General features: G+C 41.9%; 1 protein-coding gene across 1 annotated transcript in view; it reads left to right on the top strand.

The window, feature by feature from the left end:
• The first annotated feature begins 7,872 nt into the window (after nt 1-7,872).
• The window catches only part of LOC141110998 (L-amino-acid oxidase-like), a 56,575-nt gene continuing 39,861 nt past the window's right edge, over nt 7,873-24,586 (top strand). The window contains exons 1-2 of the mRNA XM_073602882.1: nt 7,873-7,995; nt 14,767-14,990. Coding sequence (XP_073458983.1) covers nt 7,983-7,995; nt 14,767-14,990 — 237 coding nt within the window. The 5' untranslated portion in view covers nt 7,873-7,982. The remainder of the gene's footprint in view (nt 7,996-14,766; nt 14,991-24,586) is intronic.

The following is a 24,586-nucleotide window of genomic DNA, read 5'->3' as shown; positions in this document are numbered from 1 at the left end:
GAGGGAGGAGGATTCTGGCAGTTTTGGAGGCATTAAAGCAGAGGAAGACATACATCAAACCTTATAGGATGGTTTTCCGTCTCCTTGGGAGTAGTACATGGCTGGGAAGAGGCAGTTCCAGATACTGTAATCCTCAGTGACTACGAGGTCTCTGGTTCTCATGCCTCTGCTAACTTGCGGTGCATGGGCTCCCTTATTCTTCAAAGCCTGCGAAAGGACCCGAGAATTGTTAGCATTAAGGTGAAGGATCATTATTGGTTGGCAACCCTCCTTGACCACCGTTATAAGGGTAAAGTCTCGGAACTCATCCTGTCCTCACAGAGGGAGCAGAAAATGAAATATCTTGAGGACACTTTAAAGAGGACTTTGTGTAACGCCTTTCCAGACTCTGGTAGGTTGCAGTCTCATAGAACATGAAAAAGGGGAATGTGGGACTTTAAATGAGGCAATTGACTTGTGGAGGTAGAGTATATTGTAATTATTTTTTATTTGTAACAATAGTAAAAAAGTATTTTCATATGTATACATGCACAATGGCATAAACATAATAGATACATATACATTAGCTAGGCAGCACATAAAAGATAGTAAATGTTAATAAATATAATACAGGGTGTTTCATATTATCAGGCATTAGTACATCATATGCAAAAGAGCTGCTATAAGATAGGTACACATACATATTAATAATTGCATAGTACTCAATGGATCTTAGATGTATAATAAGTATATATGGGTCAGTGAATAAGTAATGAGCCGGACTTGTCTGAGCACCCCATGGAAACTCGACGCGTTTCATGGCTATATGCCATTTATCAGGAGTTGGGTACAGAAGTAAACTGTGAATATAAATAAATATGTAATATTAATAAATATGTTCTACCCCTTTAAAGGGAGAAAGGACCTCATGGGGAGAAAGAGATCTGTACTCACAGGTCGGCTATAGCACTGTGCTTGCCTAGCATCGAGGAGGATGGGACCCCAAATGGTTGTCTGTTCCAGGGCTGAGGCAAGGAACCCCACTCCAGCCAAGAAAACCTTCACATAGCATGCCCGATTGCTGCAACACATTCCACATGTGTGGGGATGATTGAAAGTATGGTGTTCTGAAAGAAAATGTATGAAAACGAGAAAAATATGTGTAAAAACAGTGAAAAAAGTAAAAAAATGAGAAAATGTGAAAAGTGAAAAAACATGATGAGTGTTTGAAAGAGAAAAAAAAAATATTGATATGTGTATATAATAATGAGTGTTGTGTATGTATAAAAAAAATACAGACATACACCATGGTGAGTGGGTATATTGCATGAGTCAAAAGTAAAAAAGAAAGAAGAAAGAAAAAAAAAAGGGGAAAGGGCTGAAAAAAGGAGACAATGTGCATAACTTACGTGTGTCTGTATCCAGTTAATAGGCTGTGTGTGTTACCTCCCTGGTGTCAAACACACAGTGAAATGGTAGGCAATCAAGCTCACCTGCTTAAGTAATCCATGTGTGGGGCAGGTCCCCGACAGTCTCATAGAAAAGCTAGATTTTAGCCTTCTGCTGGTCAAAAGAAAAGCGGTGGAGAAGGGGGCTGCCTCAGTGATGCTTTTCAAAATATTTTGAGTCCTCAGCACCCAGGACTGTCAACTTTCACATCCCATTGGCAGCGTCTGCATCATATGGTGGGAGATTATCTAGGGGCAAAAACAGACATGGAGAGCTTTCCAGTTGACAATCCACTCGGTTACTGGGTCATGAGAATAGACCGCTGGCCAGAACTTGCCCGGTATGCAATTGAGCTGCTGGGCTGCCCTGCATCCAGCACGCAATTCGAACGGGCTTCAGTACTGCTGTTTTGTGGCAGATAAAAGAGTGTGTCTATCCACAGACTCCGTTGATCGGCTGACATTTATCAAGATGAATCATTCCTGCAGCAGCTATCAAGCCCCTGATGCCGAAGTTGCATATTAAGTGGTTTTAATATGTGGAATCTCTGAAAGATTGTCTAGGCTGCCTAGCTTTGTGGGTGTTGATTTTATCTGGAAGAAATTTTTTTGGTATAGGTTTCATGGGCACAATTAACGCCCAAGGACCAATTTTTCCACACCTGTTTGACAGGTGCATATAATTTAAATTTTTTACAGCAAGGCCAATTCTTGCTATCATCAAGAGTACCTTTATAGGGTTTCCGTGAGAAGGCACCACCAACATCCAAAGCCCTGTTAGTTCTATCCAAAGTCTATGAAACAGAGACCAGAATTTATCCAAAAAATCTCTAATCTTGTTTCGAGTGCACTAAATTGTGGCCTCATCATAAAGACTGGCTCCCCAAGCCATTGATTACAAAAAAGAAAGCTTAAAAGGGAAAATGGCATTTTTTTCTTAATAAATGTAATCTCTGCTGCAACAGGTTCTATACACGGTACAGATGAGCCACTTTACAGGCAGACTAAGGGGACTGCCAAGGCACGATATTTAAAGGAATTTTTCATTTTTATAGTTTCACTTTAAGCATCATTAAATCACTACTCATTTAAAAATTATATTTTTTAAAAGCTTTTTTTGCATTAATACATGTCCAGCAGGGAAGGATCCGGACCCCCCATAACCTTTGTATGCCCAATAACTTGAATATAAGCCTTCAAAATGGGCACTTTTGATTTTTCCAGTTCAGGTCCCATAGTCTGTAATGGGGTTCGTTTTTCAGCTCCGAACTTTTGCGGTGTTCGACAGTTCTGGTGCAAACCGAACAGGGGGTCATTTGGCCCATCTCCACTCATAGACACACTTTTAAACCTTGTGGACAGCCTCCCCAGAAGAGTTAAAGCTATTATAGCTGTCAAGGCTGAGCTAACTTAATATTGAACCTTATGGATTAAGATTGGGATGCCATTAAAGTTTATGTGCATGTAAAGGCAGGTGTCCCAAAACGTTTGAAAATATATTGTATTTCTGTCCTATTTTTATTATCTCACATGCAGAGTGCCAGATAGCTAGGTCTGGTCCACTGTATTTGTGTAGTGGTCACCTTCCAGTATTTTAGTAGGTAAACCTGTTTAATATATTAGGGTTTATATGCAGCTTCTGTTATTTTACTTAACCCTGTGCTTTCTGGTCTGGGATTCTATAGCTAATTTTAGCTTGGGGTTTAATTCCCAGCATAAGCCAGGTTAGACATCCGACAGCTATTTGGTATTTAGAGGTCCAGTTGCATGGCAAATATGAAGCTACTAGGGGCTAAGACACAGTAGATAGTCTGACTCTGAATTCCATTACCCCACCACCAGTGGTAGCTGGTGGTATATTTTTTTTGGGTGGGGGGGGCGGCAAACAATGCACTCACAGTCAAACCCCCCGGTGGGTCAGTCAGGTGACCCGCAACCACCTCTCGGTCAGTTACCACCCTCGCACTTACCCCATCAATGGCGCTGGCAGTTCTTCCCTCCAGGCGATGGCTTCCCCTGCGTCTCCTCCTTGGCATCCCGGCAGCCGTGCGTCTCCTCCCTCCTCCTCTTAGTCCAATAGGATAGTTTATCCTTTCAGCCAATCGAAAAACGGGTCTCAGGACCTGCTTCCTGATTGACTGGGAGCAGAATCAGTGTGACAATAGCAAATATTCATTCACTATTGTCACACAACTGCGTGGGATTGGGGCGCAGTGCTCTGCGGCCCGAGTCCACCCTTTTTTGAAGCCTATTAGAGCCTCTGACTCTAATCACATGCTTAAAAAAAAAACCTCATTGGAATCCATGCATCCAGCGCCCGGCATGTAGATTAGGGGGACGGACGCATGGATAGGGGGCGGTGCCCCTGCGCCCTGCATTATGGCCGCCACTGTGCATCACCGTTTCTGCTGGTGAGAAGCTGCATTCAAGGCTGATTGGACAATGGTTGGAGGATCTCCCCATCAACACTGATCTTGTCTTAATGTGTCCTACACTGAGTCGTACACTGCATCGCGATCATCCCCAGGGTCCCCTGCAACTAAACTTTGCAATATTCATTTGGAGGTATCTTTATTAATTAATTTATTCATAACTATATACACCCAAGTACAGTGCCTTGAAAAAGTATTCATACCCAACACAAAGTGACCCATAATTGTGAAGTGGAAGGAAAATGATAAATGGTTCAACATTTTTTTACAAATAAAGTGCGACATGCATTTGTATTCAGCCCCACTGAGTCAATACTTTGTAGAACCTACTTTCGATGCAATTACAGCACATCTAGAGAGTGACATTTTTGCCCATTCTTCTTTGCAAAATATTTTCAAGTCTTGCCACAAATTCTCAATTGCCACAAATTCTCAATTGGATTTAGGTCTGGAATTTGACTGGGCCATTCTAACTCCGTGAATATGCTTTGATCTAAACCTTTCCATTGTAGCTCTGGCTGTATAAAAAGTAACTCTCCTGCGCTCAGGTATTAAGTTCAAGGAAAGCCTAGCCATCATGGACACGTTCTGGTCCCCTTGCACGTTTGGAGCACGCCAGCAGCCCTGGAGGCGTTCAGTCCATATGATACATATTGTGCTTTGAGTAAGTTTTGTGTCACTTTTTACTTTTTAATAAATATTTTTAATGGAATTTCACTACGTTGGTGCTCCCTTCTCTTGTTTTTCATTAGTTCTGGTGGTATGTTTAGGGTCGTTGTCCCACTGAAAGGTGAACCTCCACCCCAGTCTCAAGTCTTTTGCAGACTCTAATGCCGCGTACACACGAGCGGCCTTTACGGCAGACTTTGTCCAGCGTACTTTTCGACGGACTTTACAACGGACTTTCCGAATGAACGGACTTGCCTACACACAATCAACCAAAGTCTGACGGATTCGTACGTGATGATGTACGACCGGACTAAAACAAGGAAGTTCATAGCCAGTAGCCAATAGCTGCCCTAGGGTCGGTTTTTGTCCGTCGGACTAGCATACAGACGAGCGGACTTTTCGACCGGACTCGAGTCCGTCGGACAGATTTGAAACATAAAAAACTACAAGTGTTTCACCAGACCTGCAGAAACACTACTCAGCGCCAGGTCACTATGCTGATCCGAAATGCAGATGTATAAAAATATTCAAGAGTGCATAAATGTGAATGAACATCAATTTGCAGCTATATAAATATTCAAAACCATTCATAAATAAATAAATAAAATTAAATTAGACTCCACTTTGCCGTTAAGCAGAGAGGAGACCAGGGATAAGGCAAAGCAGCTGTCTCAAACAAAATACGTAAATGTGAACACTGTGTTAGAAAATAATCCAAAATTAGACTAAATCATCACACTAGACAGCGCTAATGTTGAGCAACTAAAACATGTGGCCAACATGTTTCAAATCTAAGTTCATCAAACTTTTGAGAAAACAAAGTCTGCTGGAGCCCACACACGATCGAATTGTCCGACGAAATCCGGTACGCCGGACCAAGTATGCTGTAAAGTCCGATCGTGTGTACGCGGCATAACAGGTTTTCTTCTTATGCCCCGTACACACGGTCGGACTTTGTTCGGACATTCCGACAACAAAATCCTAGGATTTTTTCCGATGGATGTTGGCTCAAACTGGTCTTGCATACACACGGTCACACAAAGTTGTTGGAAAATCCGATCGTTTTGAACGCTGTGACGTAAAACACGTACATCGGGACTATAAACGGGGCAGTGGCCAATAGCTTTCATCTCTTTATTTATTCTGAGCATGCGTGGCACTTTGTCCGTCGGATTTGTGTACACACGATCGGAATTTCCGACAACGGATTTTGTTGTCAGAAAATTTTATATCCTGCTCTCAAACTTTGTGTGTCGGAAAATCCGATGGAAAATGTGTGATGGAGCCTACACACGGTCGGGATTTCGGACAACAAGGTCCTATCACACATTTTCCGTTGGAAAATCCGACCGTGTGTACGGGGCATAAGATTGCTCTGTATTTGGCTCCATCCATCTTCCCATCAACTCTAACCAGCTTCCCTGTCCCTTCTGAAGAAAAGAATCCCTACAACATTATGCTGCCACCACCATGTTTCACGCTAGGGATGGTGTGTTCAGGGTTATATGCAGTGTTAGCTTTGTGCCACACATAGCATTCTGCTTTTAGGCCAAAAAGTTCATATTTGGTCTCATCTGACCAGAGCACCTTCTTCCACATGGTCCCCCACATGGCTTCTCACAAACTGTAAATGGGACTTCTTGTGGCTTTCTTTCAATTTTTTTTCTTGCCACTCTTCCATAAAGGCTAGATTTGTGGAGTACACAACTAATAGTTGTCCTGTGGACAGATTCTCCCACCTGAGTTATGGATCTCTGCAGCTCCTCCAGAGTTACCATGGGCCTCTTGGCTGCTTCTCTGATTAATGCTCTCTTTGCCCAGCCTGTCAGTTTAGGTAGTCAGCCATGTCTTGATAGGTTTGCAGTTATGCCATACTCTTTCCATTTTCGAATGATAGATTGAACAGTGCTCCATGAGATGTTCAAAGCTTGGTATATTTTTTTATAACCTAACCCTGCTTTAAACTTCTCCACAAATGTATCCCTGACCTGTCTGATGTGTTCCTTGGCCTTCATGATGCTGCTTGTTCACTAAGGTTCTCTAACAAACCTCTGAGGGCTTCACAGAACAGCTGTATTTATACTGAGATTAAATTACACTCTATTTACTAATTAGGTGACATCTGAAGGCCATTGGTTCCATTAGATTTTAGCAAGGGGTATCAGAGTAAAGGGGATGAATACAAATGCAACACTTTTCACATATTTGTAATAAATGTTCAAAACCGTTTATCATTTTCCTTCCAGTTCACAATTATGTGCCACTTTGTGTTGGTCTATCACATAAAATCCCAATAAAATACATTTACATTTTTGGTTGTAACATGACAAAATGTGGAAAATTTCAAAGGGGTGTGAATACTTCAAGGCACTGTATATATGCACAATTCCACCAGGTCTGTTGTTAGGCCCTTTGCTGATAATATCATTTGTATATTGGTTGTAAGTACTATAATTAATCTTTTCCTATATAAAGTTTGTAATATTTTCACACTAGTGTGCTTCTATATACTTATGGTTAAAGAGGAAGTAAACTTCCTCTGCTTACATTTACCTATAGGTAAGCCTATAATAAGAATTACCTATAGGTAGTAAAAATATCTCCTAAACGTGTACCGTTTAGGAGATATTTAGTATACATGCAGCCAGTGACATCACTGATGCATGCGCTCTGAAGGAACGGCACGGGTGCCATACCGTGAACGGCGGCTCCCGCGTGAATGCGCGGGTGTGACGTCATCACGGCTCCCACTAATCACAACAAACCCAGAAGAAAATCCAAGAAAAATGTCAGCCGTCTCAGCGGTGTGCGAGCGTTGTGGAGAGAGCTTTGTTCTAAGGTATTACATAATGAGCTAGTATGTGATGCATACTAGCTCATTATGCCTTTCTCTTACAGGTTTTTTTAAACTGGGTTTACAACCTCTGTAATGTTATGTTCTGGTTGCAGCAGATCCTCTGTTCCCAATTACTCTGAATAGAATACTGGTTAATTTCAAAGAAAGGGAATACCCTGCATACACAGGACCTGCCCTGGGTGGAGGCACTGCCAACTTTCTGATCAAAGCCACTCTTCCACTTAGCGAAGGTTCTGGTTCAGTTATTTACCCACAGCTTTAGTGCAATATCCTGTTTGGGGAGGGCCATTCTTCATAATCCCACAACCCCCCAAAAGAGGGCTCAAAAAACAATAGTGAATAATGAATATCTAGACAGTCAATAGTAGACAATGTCAATTGCTTCCAATACCATCATAACTATTTTCATCTGTCAACGAAGATTACACATAAACCTTACTGTGTGTTGTAACATCACCAGTTGTATGCTATATAAGATCAAATTAGCATATTGGTGATTTATCACTACATTATCCAAGGGTCGCTCCTCCCATTAAGTTAGTAATAAAAACACAGTGCAAATCTACAGTGTTAGTTCTGCACAAACAGAAGAAAGACATGGAGAAGTTTGGTAAGTGTTGTTTGCTATTTTTGTTAATATATTGTTTTGTTATTAGGAATGAGAAACATTTACAGTTTTTGCTTTTAGAAAATATCTGCTTTTTATTTATTTTTTTTTACATTTTACTGAAATTTTACCATTTTAGTAAATTGCTTTGTCAATGCAGAAGAATAAATTAAGGTGATTGAAAGTGCCATTTGACTGTTTTTAGAGGTGCAATGGGCTTTAATTTGCTCCTGATGAGCATATTTTACTTTTGTGTGTGTTTTTTCCCCCCTTTTTATGGTGTACTTTACTATTTTTTTAAATTTTTCTTTACAGCGGATGCCGGTGGCGGCACAGTGTGAAAGGGGTCTAAAGCTCAGTTTGGGTTATATTTTTTTAATAACATAAATGGTGTAGCTCTAATGAGAACTGTGTTATAGTCCAAAGTGAACTTTCAGTGGAATGAATAGATTATACATCAACTTCACTTAAAAGTCCATAGTAACAGTAATAAATCTTGCAAAATCCACTTGTAAGGACATCGCCACCAACAACCAAACACACTGCCTCTTACCCTTCGGTAAATTGAACAAGCCTAGGTATTTTTCAATAACTGCTCCTTAGCACCATGGGGAATAAAAAACTGCAGCTCCTTCAGATAGATACCAGCAAGCCTAGATGCCTCTCAATATCAGCTCCACAACCACATGGGAATGAGTGTAACAGCTCCTCCACCACATGTAGTACCCAGTAGAGGGAAAAAAAAAACACTTCATAGTGCAGACATCCTAATCATCTTTTATTGTAGAGTTTAAAAAAGGTTACACTCACATTTCAGTTGTTGATAACAGGCAAGAAAAGGAAACGCTCAGCGCTTCCAACCAACAAAATGACCGCTGCGTCCCAGCACACAAGTTGCGCCACGCATCATTGGCTGACGCGTGACGCGAATTGTGTGCTGGGACGCAGCTGTCATTTTGTTGGTTGGAAACGCCGGGCGTTTCCTTTTTTTGCCTGTGTCAACTACTGAAATGTGAGTGTAACCTTTTTTAAACTCTACGATTTTTAAACTCTACAATTGGGTGTTGGTGGTGGTGTCCTTACAAGTGGATTTTGCAAGATTTATTACTGTTACTATAGACTTTTAAGTGAAGTTGATGTATAATCTATTCATTACACTGAAAGCTCACGTTGGACTATCACGCAGTTATGATTAGCGCTACACCAGGGATATGCTATTAGAGGACCTCCAGCTGTTGCAGAACTACAATTCCCATGAGGCATAGCAAGACTCTGACAGCCACAAGGATGACACCCAGAGGCAGAGGCATGATGGGACTTGTAGTTTTGCAATAGCTGGAGGTTCGCTAATTGCATATCCCTGCGTTACACCATTTTTTATATTATTTATTGTGCTTTCCTCTCATATTGTGTCAGCTGCTTTTATATTTATTCATGTATTTTTCTTCTTTATTTAATTTTATATGATCCCAGCGTAACAAAATTGTGATTTTTTTTTTTAAAGCTGTCCAATATGTTTAAAAAAAAAACAGCTCAGGCTGCAATAAGCACATCCTAAAAGGTATTGTCCCCCACTGTAATTTTTTTTGTCACGAATTGTCATTGAACTCAGAACAGGACATATGGTGAGTGCAAGTTTTTATGGACCCACCCCCGACGGGGCGCTAACACAGCACCCTGCACTCACAGTGTAAGGATGCATCATCGAGGACTGTCTATCGCTGGATAAGATATGAGGGGAAAGAGGACCCTGCTCATCATGTGGCTATCCTGAAGACATCTGGAAAAGGTAATTATTCAAAATAGAACATAGCATACTCCTACACAAGCGGGGCCTCTGGGATTGAGAGGGGGCCGACTGGGGGGCAGAGCCTGGAGTTTGAGTTTAGCAATGTGACCCACGGGAGAATATGATCCGTAAAACATTTTATTTTTTACCGTTCATTTCAAATATATGAAGCAAAACTCCTTATTGATCTTTAGTGTAAGCCAAGTGAGCCTAGTCACTTTTTGTTAAAGTTGAATACCAGCAAATGTTCATTTTAGTTTTGTATAGCGTGGGCAAGATTTTAGAACCACATTAGGTATTTGTTGATGTCCCCTATAGAGGAATTTCTTTACTGACATATCTGTCAGTAAAGAAATCTTAAGCTGGCCACAAATGATTCCTCCAGCCACACAAATGAGATAGATGGAGGAATTCCTTCTGACAAAATATTATATTCTGAAAGAGGGACTCTCCGCTGTCAGAATACTCTGATCAGTGACTGCAACCGACAGTTTTCCAACATTACCGTTTGACAGAAGTCAATCTAACAACCGACTTATGTTGGATAGGGACAACCACACATGGATTAACATTCAGCTGGTCTCTTCTGAACTGACCAAATTTTGATTATTCTATGGTCAGCTTTACTGACAGGGATTTAGGCACCAATACAATCCTGAAAGATGTCCTAAGCCATCTCCAGTCTACTGAATGCTGTCTAAAGCCTAATGAGATTATCGGACGAATGATCGTCTGTTTTATTTTTGCATGCTAGTGTCCATATTGAAAATGAAGAGGTTACTAATGTAGCGGGTGCCGCTCAATTCTCCCTCGGCCTGTACCTCTCTCCTGCTGCTGCCGGGACACAGACACTGACAGGCTCTCATAAGGAAGAGCGTGCCTCTCAGCACCTGTGGGGGAATTTCTCCCCCTCCCTCTCCTCACCTCACACTGTATGTGGGTGGTGCTTGCAGAGAGACCGTCCGCCCGTTCTGCTCCCTCCCCTGCTTCCCTATTGGCAGGGGGAGAGAACCAATGAAACCCAAGGATGACTACAGCAATGCATCTTGGGACATCTAGTCCCCAACTCAAGCAGCTCCACTGTTATCCCTGGGGACAAAATACACACCCCAGCATGCTCTGGGGAAAAAGTAAGGAGGACACCACAAGGCTGCCTGGGAGGGGGGAGACACAGCGAGGCAAGGGAGAAGACCAGACCCGGGAGAGAGGTGCTGCCTTCCTGGGTTGGTGTGCTGTTCCTCCCACACATCCATGGCCGGTCAGGGACATCATCCAAGGTGCATTCTCCAGGTGCACCTGTATAGATGGCATGGAGCGTTCCGGTTGTGAGGTAGCCAGCTGGGCAACCCAAAGATTCTGCCTGTTCTAGGACATTTCACTTGGGCCTTGGCTGCAGGATTGCCCATTTTACAGAGATACAGAGACACTGCATGCAGACACATTGCCTATTTTGCCTGCACTTGTAGAACCTTGCACCCTGTTAAGCAGTCACAATGTCCACCTTGCTACTCGGAAACTGCCAGCATACTGCATTTTCACTCTACCAAACAGTGCATAAACTAAAGCTAGCTGAAGAATCAAGGCCTTCTTATTCCAAGGGACTGAAGTTACTGCTGCCATATGGGCACACACACATACCCAGGGCTCAGTATATGTAGTGTATGAGCAGGGTAACCTGAACTTGGGCACACGGAGCTGTATCTCGGCTCGGGTGCCCCCATAGCAAGCTGCTTGCTGTGGGCGCACTCAACAGGAGGGAGGGGCCAGGAGCACAGAAGAGGGACCTGAGAAGAGGAGGATCCAGGCTGCTCTGTGCAAAACCTACTGCACAGAGGAGGTAAGTATAACATGTTTGTTATTAAAAAAAAAAAAAGACTACAATCACTTTAAATGACAAAAAGGGTTCTAAATCATTTTAACTTCTTTGTTGGAGTTCTATTTTAAGAACAAGCTAGCACACACCTAGACTATAAATCATTTTGTTGTTTCCTTCTATGTCAAAGCTGATAAATGGAGGTTCCTCTGCTGTTTTTGCCTAATAAATTTTTTTTTGCTAATCTCTTTTACGGTAATTGCAAGGTTTGTATTGTTGTTTTGTGTTGGCCATTTGTAACTGAAAAATAAATAATAATGCCCAAATGTTCAGGGCTTTTGGATTATCGTATATGTGCTCAACTTCACAGTGACCTTGGTCAATCTCAAAAGTCCAAAGAGGATGCTTTGCTTTGAAGTAACTTTTCCGATGTCCCCAGGGATCCAGTAACTACCAGAATTGAGATTACTACATGTTTTCATAAATCCTAAATTCCTCTAGACCTTGTCAAAAATAAACTTAACTGGATTATGGCCAATGATAGGTTGATGAGCATACTGAAAAATACACATCTAAATTTGAATAGGATAAATGGGTTTAATATATCTCTCCATTTGGAGCCTAAAGCCTTGTACACACAGACAGAAAGTCGGAAGACATTTGCCGGTACCAAAAATATGGGCCGACATTCTGCCCGTGTGTTTGTCTGTCTGTTCGACAGAAGCCAGCTGTTCAGCCGGCTTCTGTCAGATGTGCATTCTGGAAAACCTGCAGCCGACCGACTACAGATCAGCACTCTCAGCCAATGTCGAAGAGCATTGATCGGAGTGTTCTGGTGGGGGGCCGCCCCCCTGTCAGAACACAATAGCTCAGCGAGAGAGAGATCGATGAACTAACCTTGCATGGTCAGTACAGCGGCTCCGACAGGAGCTGACAACTCTGCGGGTTGCACAAAAAAAACTATAGTGTGTACATGTGGATTGCTTTCAAACCTTCACCTTCATGTCCTTTATTTTGTTTGAGCGATATCGATCTATGAAGGATTGAAAGCAATGAAGGTTTGAAAGCAATCCACCACATGTGAACATCATCAAAGACTACACACCTGATCATTTGGGTATCGTTGTCTTTTTGTGTTTTATCTTACAAGTGAGTGGTATTTGACGTCTTTCCCAGTATCTCCAGAAATCTACAAGCATTTTGGAAGAACAGTAATTAATTTATATCTGGTGTGGTTTAGTGGACACATATATATGATTATTTTATTTATTTTTTATAGGATCACATCCTTTATTGGATCACTGTGCTATATTAAGGTTGATGGTAGCACTTTATTAACTTTTTTTATATATTCACTTTTTTGTGATATCAGCACATAACACAATAATAGCAGTCACTATCATTTGTTCATGTTAATATAATTTTTGGTTCACAATTTGATGCAATCATTCACATCAGCGCTTTAGTAATTTTTATACAACTTTTTAACAGTATGTTTTGAAGTAGCTCCATATGTAATATGATATAGTTCTATTCCCCAGTCTGGGTTCTATTGGAAGATAAAGAGCAAAAATATGATACAGCTGATGGGAATATACCAATTAATATTGCTTTCTGTGTTTAAGGATTGTTGCTGTGGTTAGAGCATTATGTAGAACTAGACAATGACATGTGTCTCATTTTATATGTGTAGAAACGGTGAAGCTGACTTACGTGAGAATTATTTTTATATGGACCTTGTTAAAATCAGTAAAAAATATTTTTTTAAATAAATATACAAATAACAGCACTCCAGAGAACCCCAAGGAACATTTTTTTTTAATTATTATTCTTGTGATGGGCCATAGTGGGGAAACTGACCAGAATTTGTCTCCAAAGATAATAACACAGGTTTCTAGCAGAATTATCTATAAATTAGCCTACCAAAAATATAGATGCAGTAGTCCTATTCTCTGCACTCATCGCAAGTAAGATAACAGTGTGAGCAGTCAATGGAGCGACATTCATGCATATGTTTGACGGTCAATTGGCTGTTCTTAGTCCTTATAACCCTAAACAAGACTTTTCAATAAAGCTGGCCATAGACAGTGAGCTAAGATTCAAACTATGTATGGGAGGGGGTATTTCCCCAAGTTGAACAATCAACTCGGTACAAACAGCCTGTTGGATTTTTCCTGTGATTATTGCCAGCATAGCAGCTAGCAATAAACACAGTGTGTTCTCCCAGCAGGTTACAGAAAAGAAAATTGCACCATCTATGTCTGGCTTAGCTGTATATATGTCTACTTCAACTTCTGTTGTGGTGCATTAATACAACGCACATTATGGCACTAATTAGCGTGTGTTAAGTTAGGCGGCCTATAATTGTTAATGGGCTTCCGACGAATCACAACAGAAAAACACATGACACTTTTGTAAAAACGTAGCACAATGCAACGCATAGTATATGGGTTGTGGTGTGCTGCCATGCATCGTGTGATGGGCTCTCCTGTACAATGGATTGGAGTACCATTCACAATAAATGACACATCAATGCATCGTACTGCTGAAATTCCATACAATCGTACACTCAATCGGATTGTTGGCCAACAGCGCTTCAGACTTTTGTCCGAAGGGCGTGTGCCAGGAACTTGTCTTGCATACTAACGGCACACAATTGTCGGCCAACAAGCACGAACGTAGTGACGTACTACGTGGAATTTCAGCTCTTGAGAGCCACCCTTTGGGCACCCCCTGCTAATGTCGTGTTTGGTGAGCATTGATTCCAAGCATGCGTGTTTGTACTTTGGACTTTTGCCTCATACACATGATCGGATTTTCGACTGGGAATTGTGTGATGACAGACTGTTTGCCTAAAATCTGACCGTTAGTATGCTCCATCAGACAATTGTTGGCCAACATTGCGCCAACAAATTCCACGTAGTACGTCACTACGTTCGTGTTTGTTGGCCGACAATTGTGTGCTGTTAGTATGCAAGACAAAATCCAGGCACACGCTCTTCGGACAAAAGTCTGATGCTTTGTCTGCTGAAAATCCGAGCGTGTGTATGAGGCTTAAGAAACAAACAAAAAAAGTTCCCAGGGTGGGGTCTCCATTACATATATTCATATTTTTATGGTTGGTTAGTAAAAATATTTTCTACAGTACATTGTAATCTCTTTGTTCCCTCAGTATTTCTCAGTCTGCTGGTTTGGGCTGGAGCATTTGGTCAAAGCAGCAAAAATTCAGACTTGTTGGAAGAGTGTCTTCAGGATCCGGAGTATGAAGATATAATGGATATTGCCATACGTGGATTGCCTTCTGTCTCTAGATGGAATCGGAAACACATTGTAATTGTTGGTGCCGGGATGTCCGGATTATCAGCGGCCAAAGTATTACAGGATGCCGGTCACAGAGTAAGTTGATGAATTTGTCAGAAGGTACTCATAGATATTGGTAGTAACTCCTTTCCATACAGTTATTATTATTATTATTATACAGGATCTATATAGATCCAACAATTTGTGCAGCACTTTACAACATGAGAGCAGACAGTATAGTTACAATACAATTCAATACAGGAGGAATCAGAGGGCCTGCTCGTTAGAGCTTACAATCTAAAACAATCAGAGGGCCCTGTCTGTAAATGTACTAAGCACTGTTAAGGCCTTCACCTGAAAGTGCAGGCATAGCCAAAATGTTTTTTTTATCAAACAAAGGAAAGGTTAAAGTAGAACAAAACCTTCACATTAAAGCACAAGTGTCAGTGTATCTTAGAGCAGTTTGTGCATGATGAGCTTCATAAACCGGATATTGTGCTCTGTCCCCACAATCTGCTTAACCACCATAGCCAAACTTGGGGTCTGAACCTTGAGCAATGCATATATAATCATGGCATGAACAGATTACATTTGATTGTTTTTGTTAAAAAGCAATAATTTAAAGTACTATTAAACCCAAAACCAAAAAATGTAATAAATTGTGGCATACCAATCATTAGATATGGTTACTGTATTCGTTTTAATTTTTTTAGGCTTTTTTGCCCTCTGTTTTCACCCGGTGATCTGGCCAGTAATACACCTCCTGTATTAGAGTTCCTCAACTCTTGATGAAGGAGCAAAGGGACACCTTGACAGCAGCATTGTCCGTCTGGGGGGGGGGGGATGTTAGGATGGCCATACATGCATTGAAAATTGTCTGGTTCTTTGGGGACTAGCCAAATTTTGATCCGTATATGGGCAGGGCAGTTGAACAAAAGTTGATCTACTGATCAACTTCTGTACAACTGCCCTGGTGGGTGTTTTCCGCTCGATCAGCACTGATCAGCGTATTCTATGTCAGAATACATAGAATCTGTTGATGTAGTCCAATTGGACGCAGCGCATATGGGGGAGGAGCTACGTTTGGATGACGTCACCCGCTTCCATCCTGTGAGACGGAAGAAATACGAAGCTCCTTTCTGTGTTTATGAGCCAGTGCATATCATTTTACATGTGAGTGTAACTTTTATGCTTTAACCAGTTTGCCCCCGTGCTATAGCCGAAAGACGGCTGCAGCGCGGACGCTACCTGCCGGGTGGCCGTCCGTCCCTGGACGTCCTGCTGTTTACTTCTGCGATGCGCGCTCCCGCAGGCGTGCATCGAGGAAGTTCTGTGCTGGCCGTGTCCCTTGGACACAGCCAGTCACAGATCGCCATAAACGGCCAATCACAGCGGCCGTTTACAGTGCGATCGGCGGTGCCAATGAGAGATGATCTCATATGTAAACATATGAGATCATCTCTCATCGCCGGCTCTCCCTCCTCACACAGAGACAGCGTGTGAGGAGGGAGAGCGAACCGCTGCAGCAGTGAGTAAGAAAAAAAAAAAAAAGGAAAAAAAAGTCAAGTCAGTGTCATCTGTCCCCAGTGCCATCCCTCCCCACTGCCATCTGTCCCCAGTGCCATCTGTCATCAGTGCCACATATTAGTGCCATCTGTCATCAGTGCCACCTGTCAGTGTCACGTGTCATCAGTGCCACGTATCAGTGGCATCTGTCATCACTGTCACGTGTCATCAGTGTCACGTGTCATCAGTGCCACGTATTAGTGCCATCTGTCATCAGTGCCACGTATTAGTGCCATCTGTCATCAGTGCCACGTATTAGTGCCATCTGTCATCAGTGCCATCTGTCATCAGTGCCACGTATTAGTGCCATCTGTCATCAGTGCCACCTATTAGTGCCATCTGTCATCAGTGCCATGTATTAGTGCCATCTTTCATCAGTGCCATCTGTCATCAGTGCCACATGTCATTAGTGTCACATATTAGTGCCATCTGTCAGTGTCACGTGTCATCAGTGCCACATATTAGTACCATCTGTCATCAGTGCCACGTCAGTGTCGTCAGTGTCATCAGTGCCACGTATCAGTGCCATCTGTCATCAGTGCCACGTCAGTGTCACGTGTCATTGTCCTGTTGCTCCAGGGCCTTCAAAATTGTAATAGGTAGTCAACAAGTTAGATGTGTAATTTATGCTCCTTGAACAGCTGATGGTGCTCCCTGCATGTTGAGCCTCTCTATGTGGCCAGGCTGTGAAAAAGTCCCACACATGTGGTATCCCCATACTCAGGAGGAGTAGCAGAATGTATTTTGGGGCGTTATTTGTGGTATACGCATGCCATGTGAGAGAAATAACCTATTACAATGACAATTTTGTGGGGAAAAAAAAAAAAATCTTCATTTTGCAAAGAATTGTGGGAAAAAAATGACAACATAAAAAACCTCACCATCTTACTAAATACCTTGGAATGTCTACTTTCAAAAAAGGGGTCCTTTGGGGTAGGCCGTCAGTACATCAAGTGTGATCATTTTTTTATGATTTGCACCATAGTTTGTAGACTCTCTAACTTTCACAAAGACCAAATAATATCGACTAATTTGGGTTATTTTTACCAAAGATATGTAGCAGTATAAATTGTGGCCAAAATTTATGAAGAAAAATTAATAATTTGCAAAATTTTATCACAGAAACTAAGAAAAATGCGTTGTTTTCTTCAAAATTTTCGGTCTTTTTTTCATTTATAACGCAAAAAATAAAAAACCCAGAGGTGATCAAATACCACCAAAAGAAAGCTCTATTTGTATGAAAAAAAGGACAAAAAATTCATTTGGGTACAGTATTACATGACTGAGTAATTGTCATTCAAAGTGTGAGAGCACCGAAAGCTGAAAATTGGTCTGGGCAGGAGGGGGGTTTAAGTGCCCAGTAGGCAAGTGGTTAATAAAGCCTGACAAGTTTTAGTAGAGAGCACTTAGATTTGTTTTTATCCACATGTGCATGGTAATTGCTCGGAGGGTGCTTTCTACATCGCTGGTCTTCACCCCAATTAAGGGGGACATGCATTTATGACCTCCTGTTAGTTCAGGGGTCCATCCATTAAGGTGAGCGAGCAGGAAACTCGTTGGTGGAGGGATTGTCACCCATATCCTGCCTTCGGATCTCTGTTTCCACACATGGATGATTTTGCTGCTCTCTGGGCTTTGTGGTTCTTTCTAAGAATCTTTTGGACTTTCATTTATTTTGATTTGTTTTTTTTTTTGCGCTGCACTTCATTTTTGAATTGTGCGTCTCCGGGGTCATGTGAATATTCTCTAAGTGTTCAGCTAGCAATTTATTTTGTGTTTTATCCATTCTGTTTGCGCCGATTGTACTTGTTGCTAAATTATAATCTCAGTGCGGAGGATTCCCCCATGCACATTGAGTGGGTGGATGGGGGTATCAAGTCAGTTTTTTTTTTTTTTTTTTTTATTTTTTAGTTCAACCCGCTGGTAAACGAAAAAATCTGGCTAATCTATGGGCTGCTTTAGATCTACTAGCAGATCAAGATGCCTTAACAAATTGAAGCCGAACTCTAGCTAATACTTTATAAACTGTTACAGTGAACAATTTTTTTTCTTTTCAGAATAAAGGTTTAATACAGGTATATAAATAAAAGCTGACCATTGTAACCACCTCTGTCAGTGTTAAATGGTTTGTCTCATCCCTGTAACTGATACATCTGCAAGACAGCTAAAACAACAGACTTACTGGTTCGATCAACCAATGAAAATAGAAAAAAAGCCTAAATATTAAAACAAATGCATCCATCACATCTAAGTAAGTAAGTAAGCTGCAATATAATAAATGTTTGCTTTTGCATTTTATTACTGCTTTAAACCTCAGCTAATAAAAAGACATGTAGCTACAATCTCTTTGTATTATGGAAATAGTAAGGAAGGAAACATAATAAATTATAAAAACAGGTTACACAATGCAATATTTAGGCTTGCCTAAAGTAGTCTTCTATGATATATTCTAAGAAGAAGATTAATTGTTGACTAACTATTGTTTGGAATCATTGCAAATACAATAATAAATGCAGTCAAATGACATAACTAGGTGTGATTTAATAGCTGTAACCAAATTAGACTTTATCTAGATGTGTGGCTGTCATATAAAAAAGGGGTTTACAGTGGTATTAGTGTTTAAAGGTAAGATAGGATGCCAATATACTGTAATCAAAGTTGAATTCCAGACAAACAACTGAATATACAGATGAACTACATGGGAGCTGTTTTACCTGCCGAAGGATTTGTATTTCTGTCCATCCGGTCTTGACTTTTCACAGCTCTGCCACACAGCACAGTCCTGTCTGCCAGAACAGACCTATTTTTTTCTGCTACAGTTAAAGCACATCTTCTTCATCAGTAACAAAGTTCACTCTTGCCTCCCCTCCTAAAAATGCTGCAAAATAGTATCTGTGATGGAAAAAATAGTTAGAATATACTTGCCTTTCCCTGACTGCTGTAGTGCAGGGGGTGACATCTAGGGATGAGCCGAACATCCCTCGGTTCAGTTCACACCAGAACATGCAAACAGGCAAAAAGTTTGAGCGAACATGCAAACCCTATTAAAGTCTATAGGACACAACCATGAAAAATCAAAAGTGCTAATTTTAAAGATTTGCAAGTTATTGCCATAAAAGGTGTATGGGGACCCGGGTACTGTCATAGGGGACAGGTATCAATGCAAAAAAAAAGTTTCTAAAACAACCGTTTTTTCAAGAGCAGTGATTTTAATAATGCTTTAAGTGAAACAATAAAAAATGAAAAATTCCTTTATATCGTGCCTGGGGGTTCCCTTAGTCTGTCTGTAAAGTGGCGCATCTGTGTAAAATGTAGAATGGTGCCGCAGCAAAATGACATTTCTAAAGGAAAACATGTAATTTAAACTTGCTCGTGACTCTAATGTATTGCCAGCTCCCGGCAATATAGATTAAAAATCAAGGAAAAAATCAGCATGGGCTCCCCTTCTAAGTCCGTGCCAGGCCCTTCAGATCTGGTATGGATTTTAAGGGGAATTCCATGCCAAAGTTTAAAAAAAAAAATGGCGTGGGTTCCCCCCCAAAATCCATACCAGACCCCTTACCCGAGCATGCAGCCTGGAGGACAGGATAGGGGGGTGAGCGAGCGCACCCCCCCTCCTGAACCATACCATGTCACATGCCCTCAACATGGGGAGGGTGCTTTGGGGTCCACATGTTGAATGGGTATCGGGTACATTGTACCCCTACCCATTCACCAAAAAAAGTAAAAACCACAATAGACACATTTTGACAATTTCTTTATTAAAAAAGAAATCAAAAATAAGTGTCCCATGATGTCCATCCATCTTCAATCATGACGGACCCGAAAAATAGAAAAGAAAACTCCACCTCCATGGGAGGCCTCCCGGCAACTGTTGTCTTTTCCCTTTTGACAGCTCTTATATAGGCAAGGGCAGGGCCACCCACTGATGTAACCAGATGACCCTGCCCCCTTCTGACGTCACATGACATCAGAAGGTGGCAGGTTCACTCAGTAACCTCACTGGGTGGCCCCGCCTTTGCCTATATAACAGCTCTCACAGCCAAGAGACAGCAGTCCCTGGGAGGCCTCCCATCGAGGCAGAGCTTTTTTTTCTTCTGTTTTTTAGGTCGGGCGGCGTGTTTGAAGATGCATGGACATCGCAGGACACTTTTTTTTTCTTTTTTAATAAAGGAATTGTCAAGACTGTCTATTGTGGTTTTTACTTTTTGACACTTTTTTTGGTGAATGGGTAGGGGTACAATGTACCCCATACCCATTCACATAGGGGGCTGGGATCTGGGGGCCCCCTTGTTAAAGAGGGCTTACAGATTCCAAAAAGCCCCCCGCCCCCCGCAGACCCCAACAACCAATGGTCAGGGTTGTCGGGAAGAGGTCCTTGTCCCTGTCAACATGGAGACAAGGTGCTTTGGGGGAACCACAAAGCACCCTCTCCATGTTGAGGGCCAGCGGACCGGTATGGTTCAATAGGAGGGCACTCGCCCCCTTTCCTGGCCTGCCAGGCTGCTTGCTCAGTTAAGGGTCTGGTATGGATTTGGGGGGGGGAGGAGGAGGGCACTCGCCCCCTTTCCTGGCCTGCCAGGCTGCTTGCTCAGTTAAGGGTCTGGTATGGATTTGGGGGGGGACCCCACGCCAATTTTTAAAAAAATTTTGGCATGGAGTTTCCCTTAAAATCCATGCCAAACCCAAAGGGCCTGGTATGGATTTTGGGGGGACCCCATGTCTTTTTTTTTTCTTAATTCTGGCATAGGGTTCCCCTTAACCACTTCAATGCACTGTAGTATATACTCTGCACTGACTGCACTGTGTGTGTATATATATATTCCAAAAAGCCCCCCGCCCCCCACAGACCCCAACAACCAATGGCCAGGGTTGTCGGGAAGAGGTCCTTGTCCCTGTCAACATGGAGACAAGGTGCTTTGGGGGGAACCCCAAAGCACCCTCTCCATGTTGAGGGCAAGCGGACTGGTATGGTTCAATAGGAGGGCACTCACCCCCTTTCCTGGCCTGCCAGGCTGCTTGCTCAGTTAAGGGTCTGGTATGGATTTGGGGGGGGACCCCACGCCAATTTTTAAAAAAAATTTGGCATGGAGTTTCCCTTAAAATCCATGCCAAACCCAAAGGGCCTGGTATGGATTTTGGGGGGACCCCATGTCTTTTTTTTTCTTAATTCTGGCATAGGGTTCCCCTTAACCACTTCAATGCACTGTAGTATATACTCTGCACTGACTGCACTGTGTGTGTGTGTGTGTATATATATATATATATATATATATATATATATATATATATGTGTGTGGTGTGTGTGTGTGTGTGTGTGTATAAATATATAAATATATATATATATATATATATATATATATATATATATATATATATATATACACTGCATGGTATATATAGTATCTCACAAAAGTGAGTACACCCCCCACATTTTTGGAAATATTTTGTTATCTTTTCACGTGACAACACTGAAGAAATTACACTTTGCTACAATGTAAAGTAGTGAGTGTATACAGTGTAAATTTGCTGCCCCCTCAAAATAGCTCAACATTAACGTCTAAACCGCTGGCAACAAAAGTGAGTACACCCCTAAGTGAAAATGTCCAAACTGGGCCCAATTAGCCAATTTTCCCTCCCCGGTGTCATGTGACCCTTTAGTGTTACAAGGTCTCAGGTGTGAATGGGGAGCAGGTGTGTTAAATTTGGTGTTATCGCTCTCACTCTCTCATAGTGCTCACTAGAAGTTCAAAATGGCACCTCATGGCAAAGAACCGTCTGAGGATCTGAAAAATAGAACTGCTGTTCTACATAAAGATAGCCTAGGCTATAAGAAGAACTCAGCGTCATATCCAGAGGTTGTCTTTGGGAAATAGACGTATGAGTGCTGCCAGCATTGATGCAGAGGTTTAAGGTGGGGGGTCAGCCTGCCAGTGCTCAGACCATACATCGCATCAAATTGGTCTGCATGGCTGTTGTCCCAGAAGGCAGCCTCTTCTAAAGATGATGCACAAGAAACCTGCAAACAGTTTGCTGAATACAAGCAGACTAAGTACATAGATTACTGGAACCATGTCCTGTGGTCTAATGAGACCAAAATAAACTTATTTGGTTCAGATGGAGTACAAAGACAAGTGTATCTTGCCTACAGTCAGGCATGGTAGTGGGAGTGTCATGGTCTGGGGCAACATGAGTGCTGCCGACACTGGGGAGTTACAGTTCATTGAGGCAACCATGAATGCCAATATATACAGTGACATACTGAAGCAGAGCAGGACCCCCTCCTTTTTAGAGACTGGGCCGCAGGGCAGTATTTCAACATAAAGACCCCATACACACCTCAAAGATGAGCAATGCCTTGCTAAAAAAGCTGAGGGTAAAGGGGATGGACTGGCCAAGCATGTCTCCAGACCTAAACCCTATTGAGCATCTGTGGGGCATCCTCAAACAGAGGGTGCAAGGTCTCTAACATCCACCAGCTCCATGATGTCATCATGGAGGAGTGGAAGAGGACTCCAGTGGTAACCTGAGAAGCTCTGGGGAACTCCATGCCCAAGAGGGTTCAGGTAGTGCTGAAAAATAATGGTAGCCACACAAAATTTTGACATTTTGGGCCCAATTTGGACATTTTCACTTAGGGGTGTACTCCCTTTTGGTGCCAGTGGTTTAGACATTAATGGCTGTGTGTTGAGTTATTTTGAGGGGACAGCAAATTTACACTGTTATAACGGTTGTACACTCACTACTTTACTACTTTACATTGTAGCAAAGTGTAATTTCTTCAGTGTTGTCACATGAAAAGATATAATAAAAAATTTACAAAAATGTGGGGGTCTACTCACTTTTGTGAGAATATATATATTTGCCTGCACTGTATATATATTATACACTGACTACACTGTATATATATACAGTCAGGTCCATAAATATTGGGACATCGACACAATTCTAATCTTTTTGGCTCTATACACCACCACAATGGATTTGAAATGAAACAAACAAGATGTGCTTTAACTGCAAACTTTCAGCTTTAATTTGAGGGTATTTACATCCAAATCAGGTGAATGGTGTAGGAATGACAACAGTTTGTATATGTGCCTCCCACTTTTTAAGGGACCAAAAGTAATGGGACAGATTAACAATCATCCATCAAACTTTCACTTTTTAATACTTGGTTGCAAATCCTTTGCAGTCAATTACAGCCTGAAGTCTGGAACGCATAGACATCGCCAGACACTGGGTTTCATCCCTGGTGATGCTCTGCCAGGCCTCTACTGCAACTGTCTTCAGTTCCTGCTTGTTTTTGCAGCATTTTCCCTTCAGTTTTGTCTTCAGCAAGTGAAATGCATGCTCAATCGGATTCAGGTCAGGTGATTGACTTGGCCATTGCATAACATTCCACTTTTCTCCCTTAAAAAAGTCTTTGGTTGCTTTTGCAGTATGCTTCGGGTCATTGTCCATCTGCACTGTGAAGAGCCGTCCAATGAGTTCTGAAGCATTTTGCTGAATATGAGCAGATAATATTGCCCGAAACACTTCCGAATTCATCCTGCTGCTTTTGTCAGCAGTTACATCATCAATAAATACAAGAGAACCGGTTCCATAGGCAGCCATACATGCCCACGCCATGACACTACCACCACAATGCTTCACTGATGAGGTGGTATGCTTTGGATCATGAGCAGTTCCTTTCCTTCTCTGTGCTCTTCTCTTCCCATCACTCTGGTACAAGTTGATCTTGGTCCATAGGATGTTGTTCCAGAACTTTGAAGGCTTTTTTAGATGTTGTTTGACAAACTCTAATCTAGCCTTCCTGTTTTTCAGGCTCACCAATGGTTTACATCTTGTGGTGAACCCTCTGTATTCACTCTGGTGAAGTCTTCTCTTGATTGTTGACTTTGACACACATACACCTACCTCCTGGAGAGTGTTCTTGATCTGGCCAACTGTTGTGAAGGGTGTTTTCTTCACCAGGAAAATAATTCTTCGGTCATCCACCACTGTTGTTTTCTGTGGTCTTCTGGGTCTTTTGGTGTTGCTGAGCTCACCGGTGCGTTCTTTTTTTCTAAGGGTGTTCCAAACAGTTGATTTGGTCACAACTAAAGTTTTTGCTATCTCTCTGATGG

The sequence above is a fragment of the Aquarana catesbeiana genome, linkage group LG10, assembly GCF_042186555.1.
Source record: "Aquarana catesbeiana isolate 2022-GZ linkage group LG10, ASM4218655v1, whole genome shotgun sequence".
NCBI classification, from domain to species: Eukaryota; Metazoa; Chordata; class Amphibia; order Anura; family Ranidae; genus Aquarana; species Aquarana catesbeiana.
Note: the sequence above shows the minus strand (reverse complement) of the source record. Positions and strands in the feature narration are given on the sequence as shown.